The 18307-nt window shown below is 41.9% G+C and overlaps 2 protein-coding genes across 4 annotated transcripts in view; both read left to right on the top strand.

The window, feature by feature from the left end:
* LOC144602210 (zinc transporter ZIP13-like) overlaps nucleotides 1–2900 on the top strand; it is a 38481-nt gene extending 35581 nt beyond the window's left edge. For all 3 annotated transcript variants that reach the window (XM_078415014.1, XM_078415013.1, XM_078415015.1), the window contains exon 10: nucleotides 1486–2900. In XM_078415014.1, coding sequence (XP_078271140.1) covers nucleotides 1486–1558 — 73 coding nt within the window. In that variant the 3' untranslated portion in view covers nucleotides 1559–2900. The remainder of the gene's footprint in view (nucleotides 1–1485) is intronic.
* Nucleotides 1–18307, top strand: part of LOC144602214 (oxysterols receptor LXR-alpha-like) — a 442571-nt gene that overhangs the window by 358633 nt on the left and 65631 nt on the right. The window lies entirely within an intron of this gene.

Raw genomic sequence — 18307 nt, 5'->3', positions numbered from 1 at the left:
TTTGAAGGACATGGCAGCTGTATTTTTCTACATTGCAAAGATGAGTATGTTTCAAAAATACTTGGCACTCGAGGAATTTAGGACGTGCTTAGGTCATGAATTGCACTGTATCAATGAATGGAGCTGGCTGACAGCCAGAGATTCCATTGAGAATTATCAGCGGTCAGCTAATAGTGGCATGGTTTGTTTCAAACTTGCTTGTATACTTATGCAAATAAAGAAATCCATATTGACCTAGAGGTCAGATTTTAGCCCATCTAGCAGTGGAGCACTGATGAGCTGGAAGGAGAGATCAGATGTAATCTCAACCAGCTGTTTAGCTTTACACCATGCTGACAATTCCATTCATTTCAATGGGATCAGTATTTGAGTTATTTTACTGAATCACTGAGTGGTTACAATACATTCAGCCTTTTGAACACCTACCAGCACAAAGAAAAAGCAACTGAACCAATCTCCTTCCATGGCTTTTCAAATTCTTTAAATCCTCATCCAGTTCCTTTTTGAACAATTGAACTTGTCCCTTCAATTGAACTTGCCTGCCCTGACAGGGTATTTGAGATGCCAACCACTGTATATAGATCTCACTCACTGTATATAGATGTATTCTCAGGTTAACAAGCTAAATTTATGTTTCCTGGTTTTTCTAACAATTGGAATTTTTTCTCTCTCTACCTATATGCTTCATAATTTGAAATGTATCTAGCAGGTTCCTTTTCCAACTGCTTTTCCAAAGAAAGCATCTGCAGCTATCCAGTTTGCATATATATCCCAGAAATCATTGACAGGTTTCTCCTGCACCCTCTTTTAAGCAGACATATTTTTCCTAAAGTATCGCAGGGGATCTCAATTTACACTTGCTATTAGTCCAACAAAATCTTTTACTACAACTGTTTGCTGATGCATAATCAATTGATCTTCCTGCACATCACGGTTGGGGAAGAGGCAGTGGATGGGATGCATGAAGGATCAAAATTCCTGTAAGCAATTAAGTGATCTTTGAATCCCAGTTGCCTATGTGTGAAAGTGTGGAGCGTCTTCTCCACAAAGATTTACATTCTTATGATTGCTCACTACTTTCTTGAGCTATCCATAAGCGCCTTGCAATCTGTGGACTATATGAAATCATAATCATTGTTACATAGCCCAACACTCTTTGATTATTTATGCTGTGCTTTATAAATACGGGTGCTAGGTGGAACATGGTGAGGGGTGAATGATGGGCTGTGTTGATTAGATGGAAAAATGCGCCTGACAATCACATTATTAAATGATGGAACTCCAAAGGGTTGCATGATTTACTCTTGTAGTCATTGAACCAGCAAACCTTGTTGGCTACAATTATTCTGTGGATGAGCTATTAAAACAGTAAATAATTATCGGGAGAAAATAAAATTGTCGTGTTTGGGGAATTGTATACGTGTTTGCTCCTCGATGTTTACCTTGGTGGTGCCTACTTATTTGATGTGTAATTCTTTGTTGCAGGAACTCTGTGTATCAAGTATTGCTGCTTTGCAGTGGGATTGCAGTCATGATGCTGGTGTCGGCCATTGTCTAATTGATGCCTTGAACTGATCTTTGATCAGTGCCATTTTAGTGGTACCCATGGAAAGGTAACTTGGAGCCAGCCTTTATTCACATAATTGATCAGAAAGTCCAAGTATTGCTTCAGAAACGAGAACAAAAGATTCATCCCTTCCTCTACCATTGTTTCTTCTAAAATGAGTTCAATGAGCTATGTTTAATGACTGATAGTACCCAGTAAAACACTACACCAAAGAAAAATGCAATAAACCTTCTAAAGTGCCACATATCTACAAAAGCTACTACGTAGTTAATGGTGCTTCAATGTTTGGCAACCCTGACCTCTTAGCTGACATGACCACATAGGTGGTGGTTATTTTGTACATTAAGTAGTTACTGGATCCTGCCAGACTTTTCCCCTTTCACCAGAATACTTTGTATTAAAGGAGCAAAAGAAGTGTGCCTGTTAAACCTTGTCACTGTTGACATGAGATTCTGGTTAACGGATCAGCTTAAACACCTGGGGTACAGTAATATGTATCCATTACTGAAATACTTCTAGGTACTTGACCAACCCATATCTACCTTTAATATTTTCTCTGAAAAAAGGTGAACATGCTTTATTAGGACCTGCGAAACATCCTGAAGGAATGACAGGTAGCTACAGTTGAAGCTTCTCTGTGCCTGAAAATTATTGTGGAAATGTAATGTGAGCCTGAGCAGGCTGCTGATCTTTCTGCCCTCTTTTTGCCAAACATCAACCCAAATACCCTGCTCTGCGTGTTCAAGCAGAATTTCAGTTGGATTGTGGAACCAGATGCACACATTCAATGACTTCCAAAATTATCCCTGATTTCCATAGGTTCCTTGAAATAAAGGCAAATAATTTCCTTGCACGTTTAGTTGTTAAATACATGGCATTTGGGTAGCACAATCAATTACCCTGAAACCTGTTTACCTTGCCCAGGCAAGCCAAAGATTACAGCCATAATGATGCTTTTGGTATGTGGTAAATGCCCTTTTGTTACATTGGTATAACAAAGCCATCTTTAGATCAAACCCTTTGGTTATTCAATATTGCTGTGCTAATGAAATCTGTTATCTTATTAGAAACATACAAACACTCCTCATCCTGTGTAGTCAGGCGAGGCGTGTGGTCTGACTGTTACAAGCTGTTAAATTAGTATTAATGGTGCTCTCTGCGTTAGTGTGGGACTGCTGCTCATTGCATGATGAGATCAACAGCACCTCGCATCTATGCACAGACTCGTCAGCAAACTAACTCTGCACTTTCTCTTATTTTTTGAGGCATAGATTTTATTTTGTGTATTCTTGTAATAAAATGTATGTATTTTCATTTTCATTGTAAATATTTAGCATGAAATATTTGAATAAACTATTCATATTCATTTTGTCTCGTACTCCCAGAAGTGAGAACAATACTAATACACAGACTATCCTTCTCCTATCTTAGGAGAAACGTAGGATGGTGGTTACGGTTAATAGGGAAAAAGATTTTAAATGATATAACACAATGAAAGCTAATTTTGTTGCAACCAATATCTAATCTAGCTGTTGTTTGGAGTCTGTCAACATTGCAGTACCCTGATTCGAGTTCCACAAGGCTATTCTTTCAGTCTGATTCCCGTCACACAGATCTGGGTTTCTATAAGAATACGTTAGTATCTGTTGGCCAATACGCCATATATGTTGTAATACGCCATATTTTGCAGCCGAGTAGCTCTTGTTGGGTCTGTCCCCACCATTATGTAAACAACTATAATGTTGAGGGCCTCCATAATTGCTTCATTTGGATGAACTCCAAACTGATCATGGAGCTCAAAACTGGAGAGCCACAAAAATATGGCTCCAAGAGTAGGTTAAGAGTGTTGATTCATCTCTTCCCTCTCCAGAGCCTTTCCACCACCTACAAAGGCCAGGTCAGGAGTATGATGTAATACAATATGCACTTGGGTGCATACCGATGCCACAAATAAAAAAACAGTGCAAACTAATCTATATGACTGGCACTGTCCAACATCATCCAAGCGCCTTGTGATCTACTGTAACAATGCTCTAATCCTCTTTGTTACAGAACTTCCCAAACCTATAACCAATACCAGTGAATGAACAGTGCCAGTCATTTGAGATAAGCACTGGAATCACAAAATTTCTAACACAACAGGAGTCCAATTGACCTACTCATGTTCATGTTGATTGAAAAAGGATATTCAGCCAAATCCCACCTTCCAATTCTGGGTCTGTTTCCCTGCAGGTTATGCCTTTTTAAGTACTTGTCTGTGCACTAACAATATGGTGGAGCTTTCAGGCAATAACTTCTTGGTCACTACTCTGATCTTTTTTTAATTCATCTTTCCTCTAAATCGAACAACTTAAGAACATAAATAATTTGTTGGGGAATGTGCCATCTCGCAAATCTAAAGTTAGATAAAAAGTTAAAAAATCATAGGTTAATGGTCTTTATTTGAATGTATGTAGCATTTGTAATAAGATAAATTAGTTCTTGGCAACATAGGAATATGATATAATAGCTTGTTATAGAGCAATCAGGAGAGGGGGCACAATGTTTCAGAAGACGTTTCAGAAGACTCCAAAGACGTACAGGTATGTAGGTTAATTGACTGGGTAAATGTAAAAATTGTCCCTAGTGTGTGTAGGATAGTGTTAATGTGCGGGGATCGCTGGGCGGCGCGGACTTGGTGGGCCGAAAAGGCCTGTTTCCACGCTGTATCTGAAATATGAAAATATGAAATAAGAACAGGCCAAAAGAGAAAAGACATAGGTTAGCATTCTTAACCAAGGAAGGTATCACATCAATGTTGAGTTGAGGCAGTGGAGTGTCATATAAAACATAGCACAAAAAGTAAGGAAATTTGTGTTTGGTAGATTATTTCTTTGTTGTAACAATGCTTCTTGGCAATAAATCTTATACCGTTGGAAAGCCTGTTTATTTCCCTTTTAAATGGTGCCACATTTGTAAGGAACATGCATTTGTGGGATGAGCAGCAGAGCTGAGTATATGGGTTGCGCCCATGAAAAATTTGCCAAATCTTCTCTGCCAATGCCAAACAGCTTATTCTGCTGTTGCTATTGACTCTTGTTTTGAGCTTCTGGTACCCCCAGGTGCTGACAATCAGGTGCCTGATTTGCACCTGATTGGCAGCATCTGTGAGCATGGGCCCTGCTACAGTGGTCAGTAGGTGTCTGCTCCAAGAATCGGCATGCCACATTTGACTGATCTGGATAGGGCCCGTGCGATAGGGCAACTTCAAGCTGGTGTTCCGCAAAACCAAGTTGCGGCATTATTTGGAGTGAGCCCTAGTACCATCTCCAAAGTGAAGGCCAAATTCCATATAACGGGGATGTCAGAGACAGGCTGCGAAGTGGGCGTCCCAAGAAGACAACACCCGAAGAAGACCGTTTCCTCACCCTGTCAGCACTTAGGAACCGTAGGCTGTCTTCTACAGATTTGCAGTCAAGGTTTGCAGGACGATATGGCCGACGGCTCTCTGCCCAGACAATTCGGAACAGACTGCACGCAGCCGATCTCCGATCTCATAGGGCTGCCAGGAGGCCTGCCATGACTGCCCTTCACCGTCAGGCCCGTTTGCGCTGGTGTCGGCAACACGTGCACTGGAACCTGAACATGTGGAGGAACGTTATGTTCAGCGATGAGTCCAGATTCTGCCTACGGCAGTTGGATCATAGGGTCAAAGTGTGGAGAAGACGCGGAGAACGCTATGCTGATTGCTGCACCGATAGAGTAACATCTTTTGGTGGAGGCAGTGTGATGGCGTGGGGCGGCATCTCCCTCACTGGAAAAACAAGGCTTGTCATCATTGGAGGTAATCTCAATGCAGAGAGATATCGAGATGAGATTCTGCAACCAGTGGCAATCCCATATCTCCACAGTCTGGGACCGAACTCTATCCTCCAAGATGAAAATGCTCGCCCCCACAGAGCAGGGTTTCTCAGAGACTACCTCCAGAATTTGGGAGTGGAGAGGATGGAATGGCCTGCCAGCAGTCCTGATCTCAACCCTATTGAACACTTGTGGGATCAGCTTGGGCGTGCTGTTCGTGCCAGAGTGACCAACACAACCACGTTGGCTGACTTGCGACAAATGCTGGTTGAAGAATGGGATGCCATCCCACAACGGTGTGTGACCAGGCTGGTGACCAGCATGAGGAGGAGGTGCTAGGCTGTTGTGGCTGTGTATGGTTCTTCCACACGCTACTGAGGCTCCTGTTTATTAAATGAATAAATTGTTAAATTGCCAATATGTCTTGTTTCTTCAGACTTCAATCATCCAATCCACCAAACAACACCGAACAAGAGTCAATGGCAGAATAAGCTGTTTGGCATTGGCAGAGAAGATTTGGCAGATTTTTCATGGGCGCAACCCACATACTCAGCTCTGCTGCTCATCCCACAAATGCATGTTCCTTACAAATGTGGCACCATTTAAAAGGGAAATAAACAGGCTTTCCAACGGTATAAGATTTATTGCCAAGAAGCATTGTTACAACAAAGAAATAATCTACCAAACACAAATGTCCTTACTTTTTGTGCTATTGTTTAGAATCAGTTCATGTTGAAATCATGAATCGCAAGGGGAAAAAGTATGTGGGTGAGAGTGCTCTATGGTACACCAAAATGTAATTTCTCATGAAATTGGTGGAGCATAAATGGGGAACTTTCTAGGGCATGTTTGAAGGGAACTGCAATTGTCATGAGAGATTTTAACTGAATGAATTAAAATGGCATGGGAATCACAGAAGAAAACAAATGTTGTGTGCATCAGGGATTGCTTCATAGAGTAGTACGTTATAGAACCCACCTAGGAACAGGCTTTTTTAGATTTGGTCATGTGCAATGAGGAAGAATTAATAAAATATCTTGTGGTTAATGATCGCCTAGTAGGATGTGACCACAGTAGGAGAGAATTACAGGTTCGGTTTCAGGGTGAACACCACAGGATCTCAACCACAATTGTCAAAATAAGGACAATTATAATGGTGTTTTGTCTTAGGTGAACAGGAACAATAAGCTAAGACTTGTTTAGCCGATGAACAGTGGTAGATATTAAATCAGCTATTAAAACAATGCTCAGTGAGAATTTGTCCCAATGAGAAAGAGATATTCCATGAAAAAGAGGCCAAGAATAATGTTGAATGAAAAGTCAGGCATAAAGAGTGGTAATGGATGTAGTAGGCCAGAGAACTGGGAAGTCTTAGGATCCAGCAGCGAAAGAATAAAAAATAATCTGAAGGGAAATTTGACTTGAGAGAAAATTTGGGTGTAATATAACAATCTTAAGAGCTTCCCTGGCTATGTAAAAGGAAGAAGACAAGTAAGGTAAGTGTAAGATGTCATGTTTATTGTCATGTACACCGAGGTACAGTGAAAGCCTTTTGCATGCTATCCAGTCAAAGAAAAGACTATACATAATAACAATCAAGCCATCCACAGTGTATAGGTAAAGGGTACAACATCTAGTACAAGATAAAGTCTGATTAAAGATAGCTCAAAGGTCTCCAATGAGGTAGATGGGAGGTCAGGACCGCACTCTAGCTGGTGAGAGGATGGTTCAGTTGCCTGATAAAAACTGGGAAGAAACTGTCCCTGAATCTGGAGGTATGCGATTTCAAACTTCTTTACCTCTTGCCTGATGGGAGAGGGGAGAAGAGGGAGTGATCAGGGTGAGACTGGCCCTTGATTATGCTGTTGGCCTTACCGAGAAAGCATGAAGTGTAGATCGAGTCAGTGGAAGGCAGGTTGATTTGAGTGATTACCATACTGTGGTGCATCCCGATAAAATGCTATTTATGGCACATCTGTAAAGGTTGGTGAGGGTTGTTAGGGACATGCTGCACCTCATAAGCCATCCAAGGAAGTAGAAGCATTGGTGTGCTTTCTTGGCCATAGCTTTGATGTGGCTGGTCCAGGACCAATTGCTTCTGATATCTATATACTAAAACTCTCGTTTGTTTATTTGTTTGTTCCTGAACTACAGCCAAAACGGTACATGATAGTGCGACAATTTTAGGCCCACCTTACTCACCGTCATCCCTTTGGTGCTAATGGAAGAAGTTTCATTGAAATCGGTGTTATATTTTTAAAGTTATTCACATTTTAAAGTTTAAATCTATCTCCTAGGGAGGAAGGGAGGAGGATGGAGTGAGGGGGAAGAGGGAGGAAGGAGGGGAGAAGAGGGAGGGGGTGAGGGAGGGGGGAGGAGGGGGTGAGGGAGGGGGGAGGAGAGGGTGCTGCACCAATGCAGGAGAGGTTTGGGCCCAAAGGTCCACTTGGTCTAGCATATTCCTAAGAACGAAGCTTTAAACCATCTCTATTTAAGGGCCATCAATGTATACAAGGGTGTGTGTAGTGCTTCACTTCCTGAAGTCAATCACACTCTCCTTTGTCTTGCTGACATTGAGGAAGAGGTTGTTGTCTTGGCACCGGGTAATGTGGTTCTCAATCTCCTTCCTGTACTTCTCGTCATTATTTAATATCTGACCCACAGTGATGTCGTCTGCAAACTTGTAAATTGAGTTGGATTGGGATTTGACTGCAGTCATGATTGCATAGAGTATAGTAGGGGGCTAAGAATGTACCATTGTGGGGCATCCTTGCTTAGGATTATCATAGAAGATGATCTGTCACCTATCCTCACTGATTATGAGCTTGGTTGGGAAAATGGTATTGAAACCAATGCTGTAGTTTATGAATAGGAGTCTGACATAGGTGTCCTTCTTACCAGGGATTAGTGTAGGGCCAGGGAGATGGCATCAGCCCTGGACCTGTTGTGGCAGTGGGTGAACTGCAGTGGATCAAGGCTGTTTGGTAGATTGGATTTATTGTGTGCCATAACTATGTTCTCCAGAGACTGCCCGATCCTCTGAATTACATCAGCACTTATGTTTTTTTGTAAACCAGCATCTGTAGTCCGTTGTTTCTACTCCCTACATCTAGTGTGTTTAGCTCTTTAAGAATTTTGCACATCTGATGAGAACCTTCATTCTTCTAAACTTCAGGGAATAAAGTCCCAGTCTACTCAATATCTGTCCAAAGAGTAAATCTGCCATTTCTGAACACAGTCTGATGAACCTTTGTTGTACTCCTTGTGAGCAGTAAGAGGATGGTTGGAATCTGGAATACACTGAGAAGGTGGTGAAGCGACTACTCTTGCAACATGTAAAAAATATCTGTAGAATGCTATAGACCACAGGCTGATCAAATGGGGTTAAGAGATGGATACGATTTTTGGCATGGACAGCGTGGGCCAAAACATAATATTCCAAACTCACAGTCCCTGTGCAGACTTCTTTTTTGCTCCAGTGGTTAAATACACTCATTACAAGGGTGAACATACCATTTGTCTGGCTAATTGCTTGCTGCACCCAAGTTGTTGCCCTACAAACACACTTGGATCTCTTTGAATATCAATGGTACCCAAACACTCAGTTTAACAAGTTTTTCAATTATTTGCCCCAATGTGGATCATCTTGCATTTTCCACATTTGACAAACATGTGGTTTGATCAACGTTATAAATAGTTTTACATTTTTTTCATTTCCTCTATATTTCAATTCCCTTACGTTCTGTTTCATATGTACCAGAAACATTTGAGAGTGTATACCTTCGAAGAGGTTTATCATATATCAGTGATTTAGAAATATAGCTGGGATTTGGTGGTAGGTCCTCATCCTATTGAGGTCTGCGGATGTCCCCTTTTGGATCTACATTTAACCTTGGAATATGTGAGATATGACCTCGTCTCCCATTCAGCATGCAGCTATAACAGCCCAAAGCCCTCTTACCCACGCCATTCCAGGATACATTCTCTAAATCTTAAGAAAATATTATTAATAGTAAAGCAGTAGATATTAATACCTTCATACATCACCAATGTGAATATAAAAGTCAGTTATTTCCACTTCACACCGGAAATTTTTTATCATGCAAGGTGGGATATTTTGGTCTGTCTGTGTTGGACCAAATTTCCTGTCAATTTAACTTGCTGTAATTGCTCTTGTTCATAATGATTGTATTAAAAGCTGTTACATTTTCCCAATGTGGTCCTTGTGTAACTTATGCGTGGGTGAATTGTTTGGTCAAGTTCAAATTAGTAACTGATTCACTTCACCTGGTGAACTAATCATTAGTTAGAGAGGAATAGCAGCACGGTAGTTGTGCTGCTACCTCAGATTCAGCGACCAGGTTTAACCATGACTGCCGTGTGTGAGGTTTCTTATGACCGATTAGGTCCACCACTCATCTACCCGCCCCACCCACCCCACTTGGTCTCCTCCCATATCCCAACGATGTGCGGATAGGTTAATTGGTGACGGTTAATTACCTCATGAGAGTATGTGGCAAAAGTATCAAAAGTGAGTTGATGGGCTTGTAGGAAAGATAAGTTTGGTATTGATAGGAATTGGGACTAATGGGATTGCGCTGCTGTGAGCTGACTTGAACCCAAAGTGATGAATGGCCTGCTTTTTTGCTGTGATAAGCAGTTACTTGGATTTGAATTTTTTTTGTCTTCAGGTTTGTGGAGTCATCCTTAATACAAGGTACCCTGTACTGTACACTGTGATCATCCACGTTGTATGATATTTCTGTAGTTCAATATGTTTCATGTATTATCTGCATTTCCCTATTTTGTAACATTGTTTCTCATATTCAGAGATGTAATTATTTATTGTCGTCTTTCATACTCCCCTCTCTGCTTCATCCATTTGCATCAAAACTCCTTTGTTGTTCTAGTAACTCATGTTAGTCATAAGTGAATGTTTTATCTGCTCTCCCATCAGGCAGGCTTTGACAACTACTGGTGACCATGGGGGAGGTCGGTGCGGACCAAGTCTAGTTTCAATATATGATAAATATGCTGGGAAAATCTCTGCCTCCATCACCCACTCAGGCAGTGCATTCCAGATTTCAACTACAATCTGCGTGAGAAAGTTCTTCCTCAGATCACCTCTAAATCTCTTCCCCTCATACCATAAACCTATGCTTTTAGTTTACAATGCCTTGTGGAGAAATTTCTTATTATCTATACCATCTGCCCTTTGTTTTATATACCTCCATTGTGCATCTTGGCCTCCTCCTGTTTAAAGTGACAATGCCTAGCCTACCAAGTCTCTCTTCATCACTGAAACGTTCCGTCCCAGGCAACATCCAGGTGAATCTCTGTGCACCGTCTTTGGTCCTAAACTGTGGCCAACAGATCTGAATACAATTTTATAAAAATAGTACCATAACCTCCCTGCTTTAAAATTCTGAGCCTGCGCACATGAAGGCAAGTGCCCTCTATGCCTTCTTCATCACCCTATCTGCACTGTCACTGTCAGATCCTTAGACGTGTACACCAAGCTCCCTTTATTTCTCATTACTCTCAAGGAATCTACCATTCCTCTTGTAAGCACTACCCTTATTTGTCCTCCCAAAGGTGATTACCTCCCACTTAACAGTATTCAGTCCATCTACCGTTACTCTGCGCATCTTGCCAAATGAATAATATTATTCTGTAGCTTATCACAATCAACAACAATATTACTTATGCAATTTGTTAATTTGTATACGGGTAAGGAGCATGTTACTCAATCCTGTGGTATACCACTGGTCCATCACAAATACAACGCTCAACCATCACCCTATTACTGCACTGACCTCATCAACATTTTTTTTTAGCTTTGAAAAACTTCTATCAAATTGGTCAGATTCGACTCCACCCAACAAACCCTGATTGCCTTTGATTATTTTCTGCCTTTCCAGATGTGGAATAATCATGTCCCTTGGATTTTTTCCAATGACTTCCACACCATTGATATCAGACTCATAGGTCCATAATCACCCGGCTTATCCCTGATGCTCTTTTAAATAAAGATACCATTTCAATGCCATTATTCCAACCAATCTCATCTCCAAACTTGTAAAATTTGGAGTGTGCACTCCTCTCTGCAACTGGATCCTCAACTTCCTGACCAACAGACCCCAATCAGTGAGGATAGGTGACAAATCATCCTCGACAATAATTCTCAACACTGGTGCCTGCAAGGATGCGTTCACAGCCCCCTACCATACTCCTTGTACACTCACGACTGTACAGCCAAATACCAATCTAACTATCTACAGGTTTGCAGATGACATGATTGTAGTGGGCCAGATATCAAATAACGATGAGACGGAATACAGAAAGGAGATTAAGAATCTTGTAACTTGGTGCTAAGACAACAACCTTTCCCTCAATATCAGCAAGACAAAGAAGATTGTAATTGACTTCAGAAAGCAAAATAGTACATACTGTAAGGGCTCAAATTCAGCGTAGCCATGTGGGTTTTATTGCAGGGGTGTAAAAAAGGTGTAAAAGCTCCAGCTCGATTATGTTGCCTGGACATCCTGTTTATGGCTAAGGGTATCCTTTGATATGGGCAACTGGCTTTAAGGCTTTGATGGTCAGCCATCCTTTGAAGTGTTAAGAAGAACAACTTGCCATATGGACTGCCCTTTGTTCCCATGAAAGAAGAGGTCACGATGGACACAACGGACACGGAGGTCCCGAAAGACACATAAAGATTTATAGGACATTGTAAAACTTGCCATATAAGGTAGCAACAGGAAATGTACTGGCACATGTATTTCGGGTATAAATATGTGTAATTGTTAGCATTCGGTGAGAGAGACTACACTAGCTTCCTGAGTGTTTCTAAATGCTCCGGTTTCTAGACTCTCTCCCACCTGGGTGAGTAGAATAAAGAGGTTATACGAATCCGGTTGTCTGACTATTCTGTTCATAGGGCACGAACTACAACATACACCCTAATCTTCGTTGATGCGCCTGAGCAGTGATATTAGAAAGCTTTAAGTTCCCAACAATAAATATCACCAGCAATTTGTCCTGGACCAGCCACATCGAAGCTAAGGCCATGAAAGAACACCAATGCCTCTTCTTCCTTATAAGGCGGAGGAAGTTCAGCATGCCCCCCACAACCCTCACCAACTTCTACAGATGCGCCATAGAAAGCATTTTATTGGGATGCATCACAGCTTGGTTTGGGAATAGCACCATCTAAGACCACAAGAAATTGCAGAGTTGTGGAAGTTGCCCAGACCATCACACAAACCAACCTCCCTTCCATTGACTCCATCTACACTTCACACTGCTTTAGCAAGGCTGTCAACATAATCAGTGTCACTCCGGTCACTCCCTCTTCTCCCCTCACCCATTAGTCAAGAGGAACAGATTTTTGAAAACATCGTAGATTCAGGAACAGTTTCTTCCCAGCTGTTATCAGGCAACTGAACAGTCCTCTCACCAGCTAGAATGCTGTCCTGACCACCCAACTGCATCATTGGAGACCTTTAAGTTATCTTTAATCTGACTTTATCAGACTTCAATGTTATATCTTGCATTAAATGTATCCTTTATCTGTGCAATGTGGGTAGCTTGATTGTATTCATGTATAGTCTTTTCTTTGACTGGATAGTAGGCAAACAAAAGCTTTTTACTGTACCTCAGAACAACTGACAATAATAAACTAAACTACCATATTTTCTGACCTATCATCTGGCACCTCCTCTGTGACCAGGGAAGATATATATATCTCTATCAGTGGCCCAACTTTCTTCCTTACCAGCATCCCATACCACCCTGGAACACATCTCATCAGGGCCTGGGGCTTGTTACATCGCATAGGCTCACTGAAACATCTGATATTCACTTTTGCTGGTAACATTTTCCGAAATTTCACCCCCTCCTCGACCCTCAATAAATTCCCCGACTACATTGTCCATCACCAGTGAATACAATTGATAAGTATTCATTAAAAACCTCTATGTCCTCTGGCTCCACACAGTTTACCAATTTGATCCCTAATATGCCCCACTCTGCCCCTGGCTATCTCCTTATTCTTAATGTACTTGTCAAGTGCTTTTGGATTTTCCTTAATCTTGTCCACCCATTATTCATGCTCAATCCTTGTTCTTCTAATTTCTTTAAATATCCCCTACACTTTCTGTACTTCTGAAGACCTCCCCTGTTTTTACATCTTGATGCCGACTAAATGCCTTATTTTATAATCCAACCCTCTTTCCCTTGACACCAAAAGTATATAGAACAGTACAGCTCAGGAACGGGCCCTTCAGCTCACAATGTCTGTGCCAAATTAAGCTGTAGGAAGGAACTGCAGATGGTGGTTTATACCGAAGATAGCGACACAATGCTGAAGTAATTCAGCAAGTCAGACAGCATCTCTGGAGGAAAGGAATAGGTGATGTTTTGGGTCAGAACCCTTCTTCAGTTAACTGATCTCATCTGCCTGTGCATGATCCATATCCCTCTACTCCCTGCCTATATTAAATGCCAATATTGTATCTGCCTCTACCACCACCCCTGGCAGTGCATTTCCAGGTCCCAACCTCTGTGTAAAAAACCTGCCCTACACATTGCCATTTCTACAATTCACCCTTCAGAAAACTCCTTTCACTTTTGAATGGCTCCCACTTGTGCAAAGTAGATCTGCCTGCGGCAGCTGGTCCCAGTATATTCTTGCTGTCCTCCTGTCATCTGTCACCTCCCTTGTGACCAGTTAAGACAGAAACATCTGCCATGGCCCCAATAAGCTAATTTGTCTGGGATATGCGTCTGGGATGCATTTTGTCATCAATTGTTGCTTCCCCCAGTTTAAATGATATGTTATAGAATTTCCACTCCACACCTGAATTCTTCAACAACAATGTCCTTCTCCTTAATGAACACAGATGAGAAATATCAGTATTATCCCCAGCAAAAAGACTCAGGTGTGCGGCTAGTTGCGTTAATAATGACTTGCTTTTTCTTTGTGCAATTAATTGTTTAATAAGAGCTGAAAGTGCTTAAAATATTCAATAGATAGGGCAGCATTTGTGATGAGAGAAACTTAATCTTCCAGGTCAATGACCCCTTTAAAATAAATTATAAACAAAAATGACCATTAACTTGTTAGCTTTTTCTCCCTCCGCAGCTGCTGCTTCACCTTTGAAGGGTGGCACAGTGGCACAGCTGCTCCTCACCGGACCAGAGTCCTGGGTTTGAACCTGACCTTGGGTGCTGCCTGTGTGGAGTTTGCACATTTCGCGTGTGACAACATAGGTTTCCTCCTATATCCCAAAGATGTATCCCAAAGGCCTCTGTAACCGTTGGTGTATGGGAAGTGGGTGAGAATGGGAGTAATATAAACAGGTGATTGAAGTCGGTATGGACACAGTATGGACACGGAAGGGCCTGTTTCCATGCTATGTCTCTAAACTAAAACTACTGACATTTCTAGCACTTTAACTTCCAGCGATGGCAGTCTTGAATTTACAATAATAACTGAATCATTTTCCTGAGTTACACTGAATACATGGGTTGGTCTCCAAGTCTATAGTAGGGTTTAATATCCCTTGTTATTCCATTTAGTATTGAGTTAATGGCCAACTGCTCCTAGAATGTTCCTATTAGATTTGTGTAATACTACTTCTGGGTCTTTGTAAACAACTGAGGTTGACTTGATCCACAAGGTGATATGTGTCTAGATTTTGTGCCGCAAAGAGACCAGTAACAGGAAATATCTTCACTTCAGTCCGATTACCAACTTCCCATTTCTCTTCTGTTTTCTTATCAACAAAGTGTATATTTTTGTGTGTCCTTCCTCTGTTCATTGTGATATTCTGCCACATTTCTTTTAAATATGGAACACGGAACAATACAACACAGGAACAGACCATCAACCCACCATGTCTCTGTCGATCATGATGCCATTCTAAACTAATCTCATTGTCTGCAAATGCCCCTCTATTCTTAATCCGTTCATGTGCATAAAAACCTCTTAAATGTTGCCATCATAGCTGTTTCTACCACTTCTCCCAGCAATGTGTTTCAGGCACCTAGCATTCTCGTTAGAGAAAAATAGTTTTGTTTTACAAGTTTTCTTTTAAGTTTTTCCCCTCTCACTTTAAACCTAGGTCCAGTATTTAAGATTTTCAACCTCAGTAAAAAAAACTGACCCCGAGAGGAGTATCTGACTTAACTCTATGCCTTTCATAATATTATACATTTCAATGGGGGTCCATTGTCGGTTGGAACAACATTGACCCTTGAGCCTTCAGTGCTCCAAAATAAACAATCCAATTTTGTCCAACTTCTGCCTCATAGCTAATGCAGTCCAATCGAGGCACCATCCTGGTGAATCTGTTCTGCCCCCTGTCAAAAACCCACTTTGTGCATTGTGGCAACCAGAACAATGCACAATGTTCCAAATAAAGCCTAACCAAACGTATATACAGTTGCCGAATGACTTGCCAATTTTTATACTCAGTGCCCTGATCGATGAAGACAAGCATGCCATTAGATTTCTGTACCACCCTATCCACATGTGAGCCACTTTCAGGATGCTATTGATTTGACCCCCAAGATTTCTCTGCAGAAGTGCTCCTGTGTAAGATTTGAGAAGTTTTCCCTCATTCTGCAATCAACACCAAACCAAAGAGCTGCAGTTTGGACATTTTAAACGGGAGACTGGGGCTGATAGCGGAGAAAGGCTGCGGTCAGTTTACCAAGGGATGTCACAATCTGTGGGTCCTAAGATGGCTGCAGGACCTCGTGACCAGCCACAAAAGTAAAAACCTTACAGCCCAGTCTCTAGGTTTCTGCAAAGCCACGGCCAGAACAATGGATGGGTATTGGCCATGCAGAAACCTGCGAAACCAGGTCGAAGTCCAGACACTGGGGCGCTGACATCAGCATACTCACAATGCTCCAAGCCGACCTACACAGTTAATCTCGTTAAGGGGGCACAATAGCCCATAGAAAACTACCTGGTAGGTGATGGGAAACCAGTTAAACCCATCACCTCGCAACGAAATACCAATTAACACCGTCTGGCCATCCCCGGTACCCCCGGACATAAGCGCAGATCAAAGGGAAAACTCAATACATATCTTTTAAACAAAGAGATCCCAAGATCTGGCGGGAGATAGGACGGGTCAGAATAGTATAACTGGCCACGACTTTTGGGTTTTAAACTGATTGCCAGGCTCAAGTCAAACGGATGCAAGAAAGAAGTCAAACGGATGCAGGAGGAAGAAAAGACAGGCAAGAAGAAGCGAAGTGCAAGAGAGAGGAACCGGCATGCAACTCGAGAAGAAATACTGCAAGAAAACCTGCAAGGAACGCAAGAAACGGAAGGAAGAAACTCAGGGGACAAGCACGACCCTCACGGAAAGCAGCGGAGAAGCAGCACGAACAGCCAGTAACCCCAGTAATAGCCCCATGGTGAGCATGTACTCCGATCCTGCATATCCTGGACATAGTTTAGTGTAGAGGGGAGGGTGGTTTGAATAAACGTGGGTGTGTAAAGGAATATGTGTTGGTCAATTTTGCGATGTGTCGTACGTTCCCCATCTTACAGTCGTGTATATGTCCTGTAGAACTGTGCGTTTTAGAATTCAGAGTAAAAGGTATTCATGTATATGTCTTGTAGAACTGTGTGTTTTATGATTCATAGTCAAAAGTATTCATGTAATTCGGTATGTGTCTTATAGATATGTCTTATAGAACTGTATAAGTATTCATGGACAATAGTCCCCAGCGCTCAATAAAAGCCTTTTCCATTTAAACCCTGGTCTTCAAATCTGGTCTGGTTGAGTTTTTTTCTGCACTATCAACGCTCCTGCATCTAAGTCCAGTGTCTAGAACCGTAGGGGGTGAGTGGGTCGAACCACTCATGGGGAACCAGTGTGCGCGGCCTGGTCAAGGGATCAGAGCAAGGCGGCCTGGTCAAGGGATCAGGTCGGGCGAAAGCTCGGCGCAGAAACCCCTTACACCTGTTAGTCCTGCAATTTATTGTATGCTGTCCTCTTGCATTTGACCCCCCCCCCCCCCTCCATTCCCCTCCCAAATGCATCACCTGAGGCTCATTGGCCTATAATATTTTGGTTTGACCCCATTCTCCTCATTAAACAAAAGGAACAACATTGGCTGTTCTCCACTCTTCTGGTACCTTATGCATGGTGAAACAGGATGCAAAGACTTCTGTCATGGCCCCATCAATCTCCTCTCTTGTTTCTCTCAATATATTGGGATGGATCCCATCAATCCCTGGGGAATTATCCACCTTAATGTTTTTCAAGATACCCAACACCTCTTCCTTAATATCGACATTATGCAGAATATCAACATTTCCCCTTTTAATCTCACCATTATCCATATGCTTCTTGGCGAATGCTGATACAAAATACTCATTTAATACCTCACCTATGTCCTCTGGCTTCTTGCGTAAATACCATTCTTTACTCTCCCAAGCTATCTCCTTGCTCCTAACATATATAAAATGCCTTGGGATTCTCCTTAGTCCTACTTGCCAATAGCCCCCTTTAGCCTTTAGCCTTCCTAATTTCTTGTTGAAGTTCTATTGCCTGGAACGTACTTCCAGAGGTGGTGGTAGAAGCAGATACGATGGTGATGTTGAAGAAGCTATTAGATGGGCACATGGTTATGCAGGGAATGTGGGGATATGGATCACAGAGTAGCAAAAGAGATTAGTTTCATTTGGCATCATGCTTGACACAGATATCGTGGGCCAAAGGGCTTTTTCCTGTACTATACTGTACAGGGGTGTCTTTTCTCCTTTTCTGCTTCCTTTATATAGGAATGGGTGGATAAGACAAAGAGGATATCTGAAAAAGTGAGCCCAGTGTTATACTGGAGGTAAAGTCATGCAGCCTTTGGTTAAAC

Source organism: Rhinoraja longicauda, chromosome 18 (assembly GCF_053455715.1).
Source record: "Rhinoraja longicauda isolate Sanriku21f chromosome 18, sRhiLon1.1, whole genome shotgun sequence".
Lineage (NCBI taxonomy): Eukaryota > Metazoa > Chordata > Chondrichthyes > Rajiformes > Arhynchobatidae > Rhinoraja > Rhinoraja longicauda.
The sequence above is the reverse complement of the archived record's forward strand: the minus strand, read 5'-3'. Positions and strand labels throughout refer to the sequence as shown.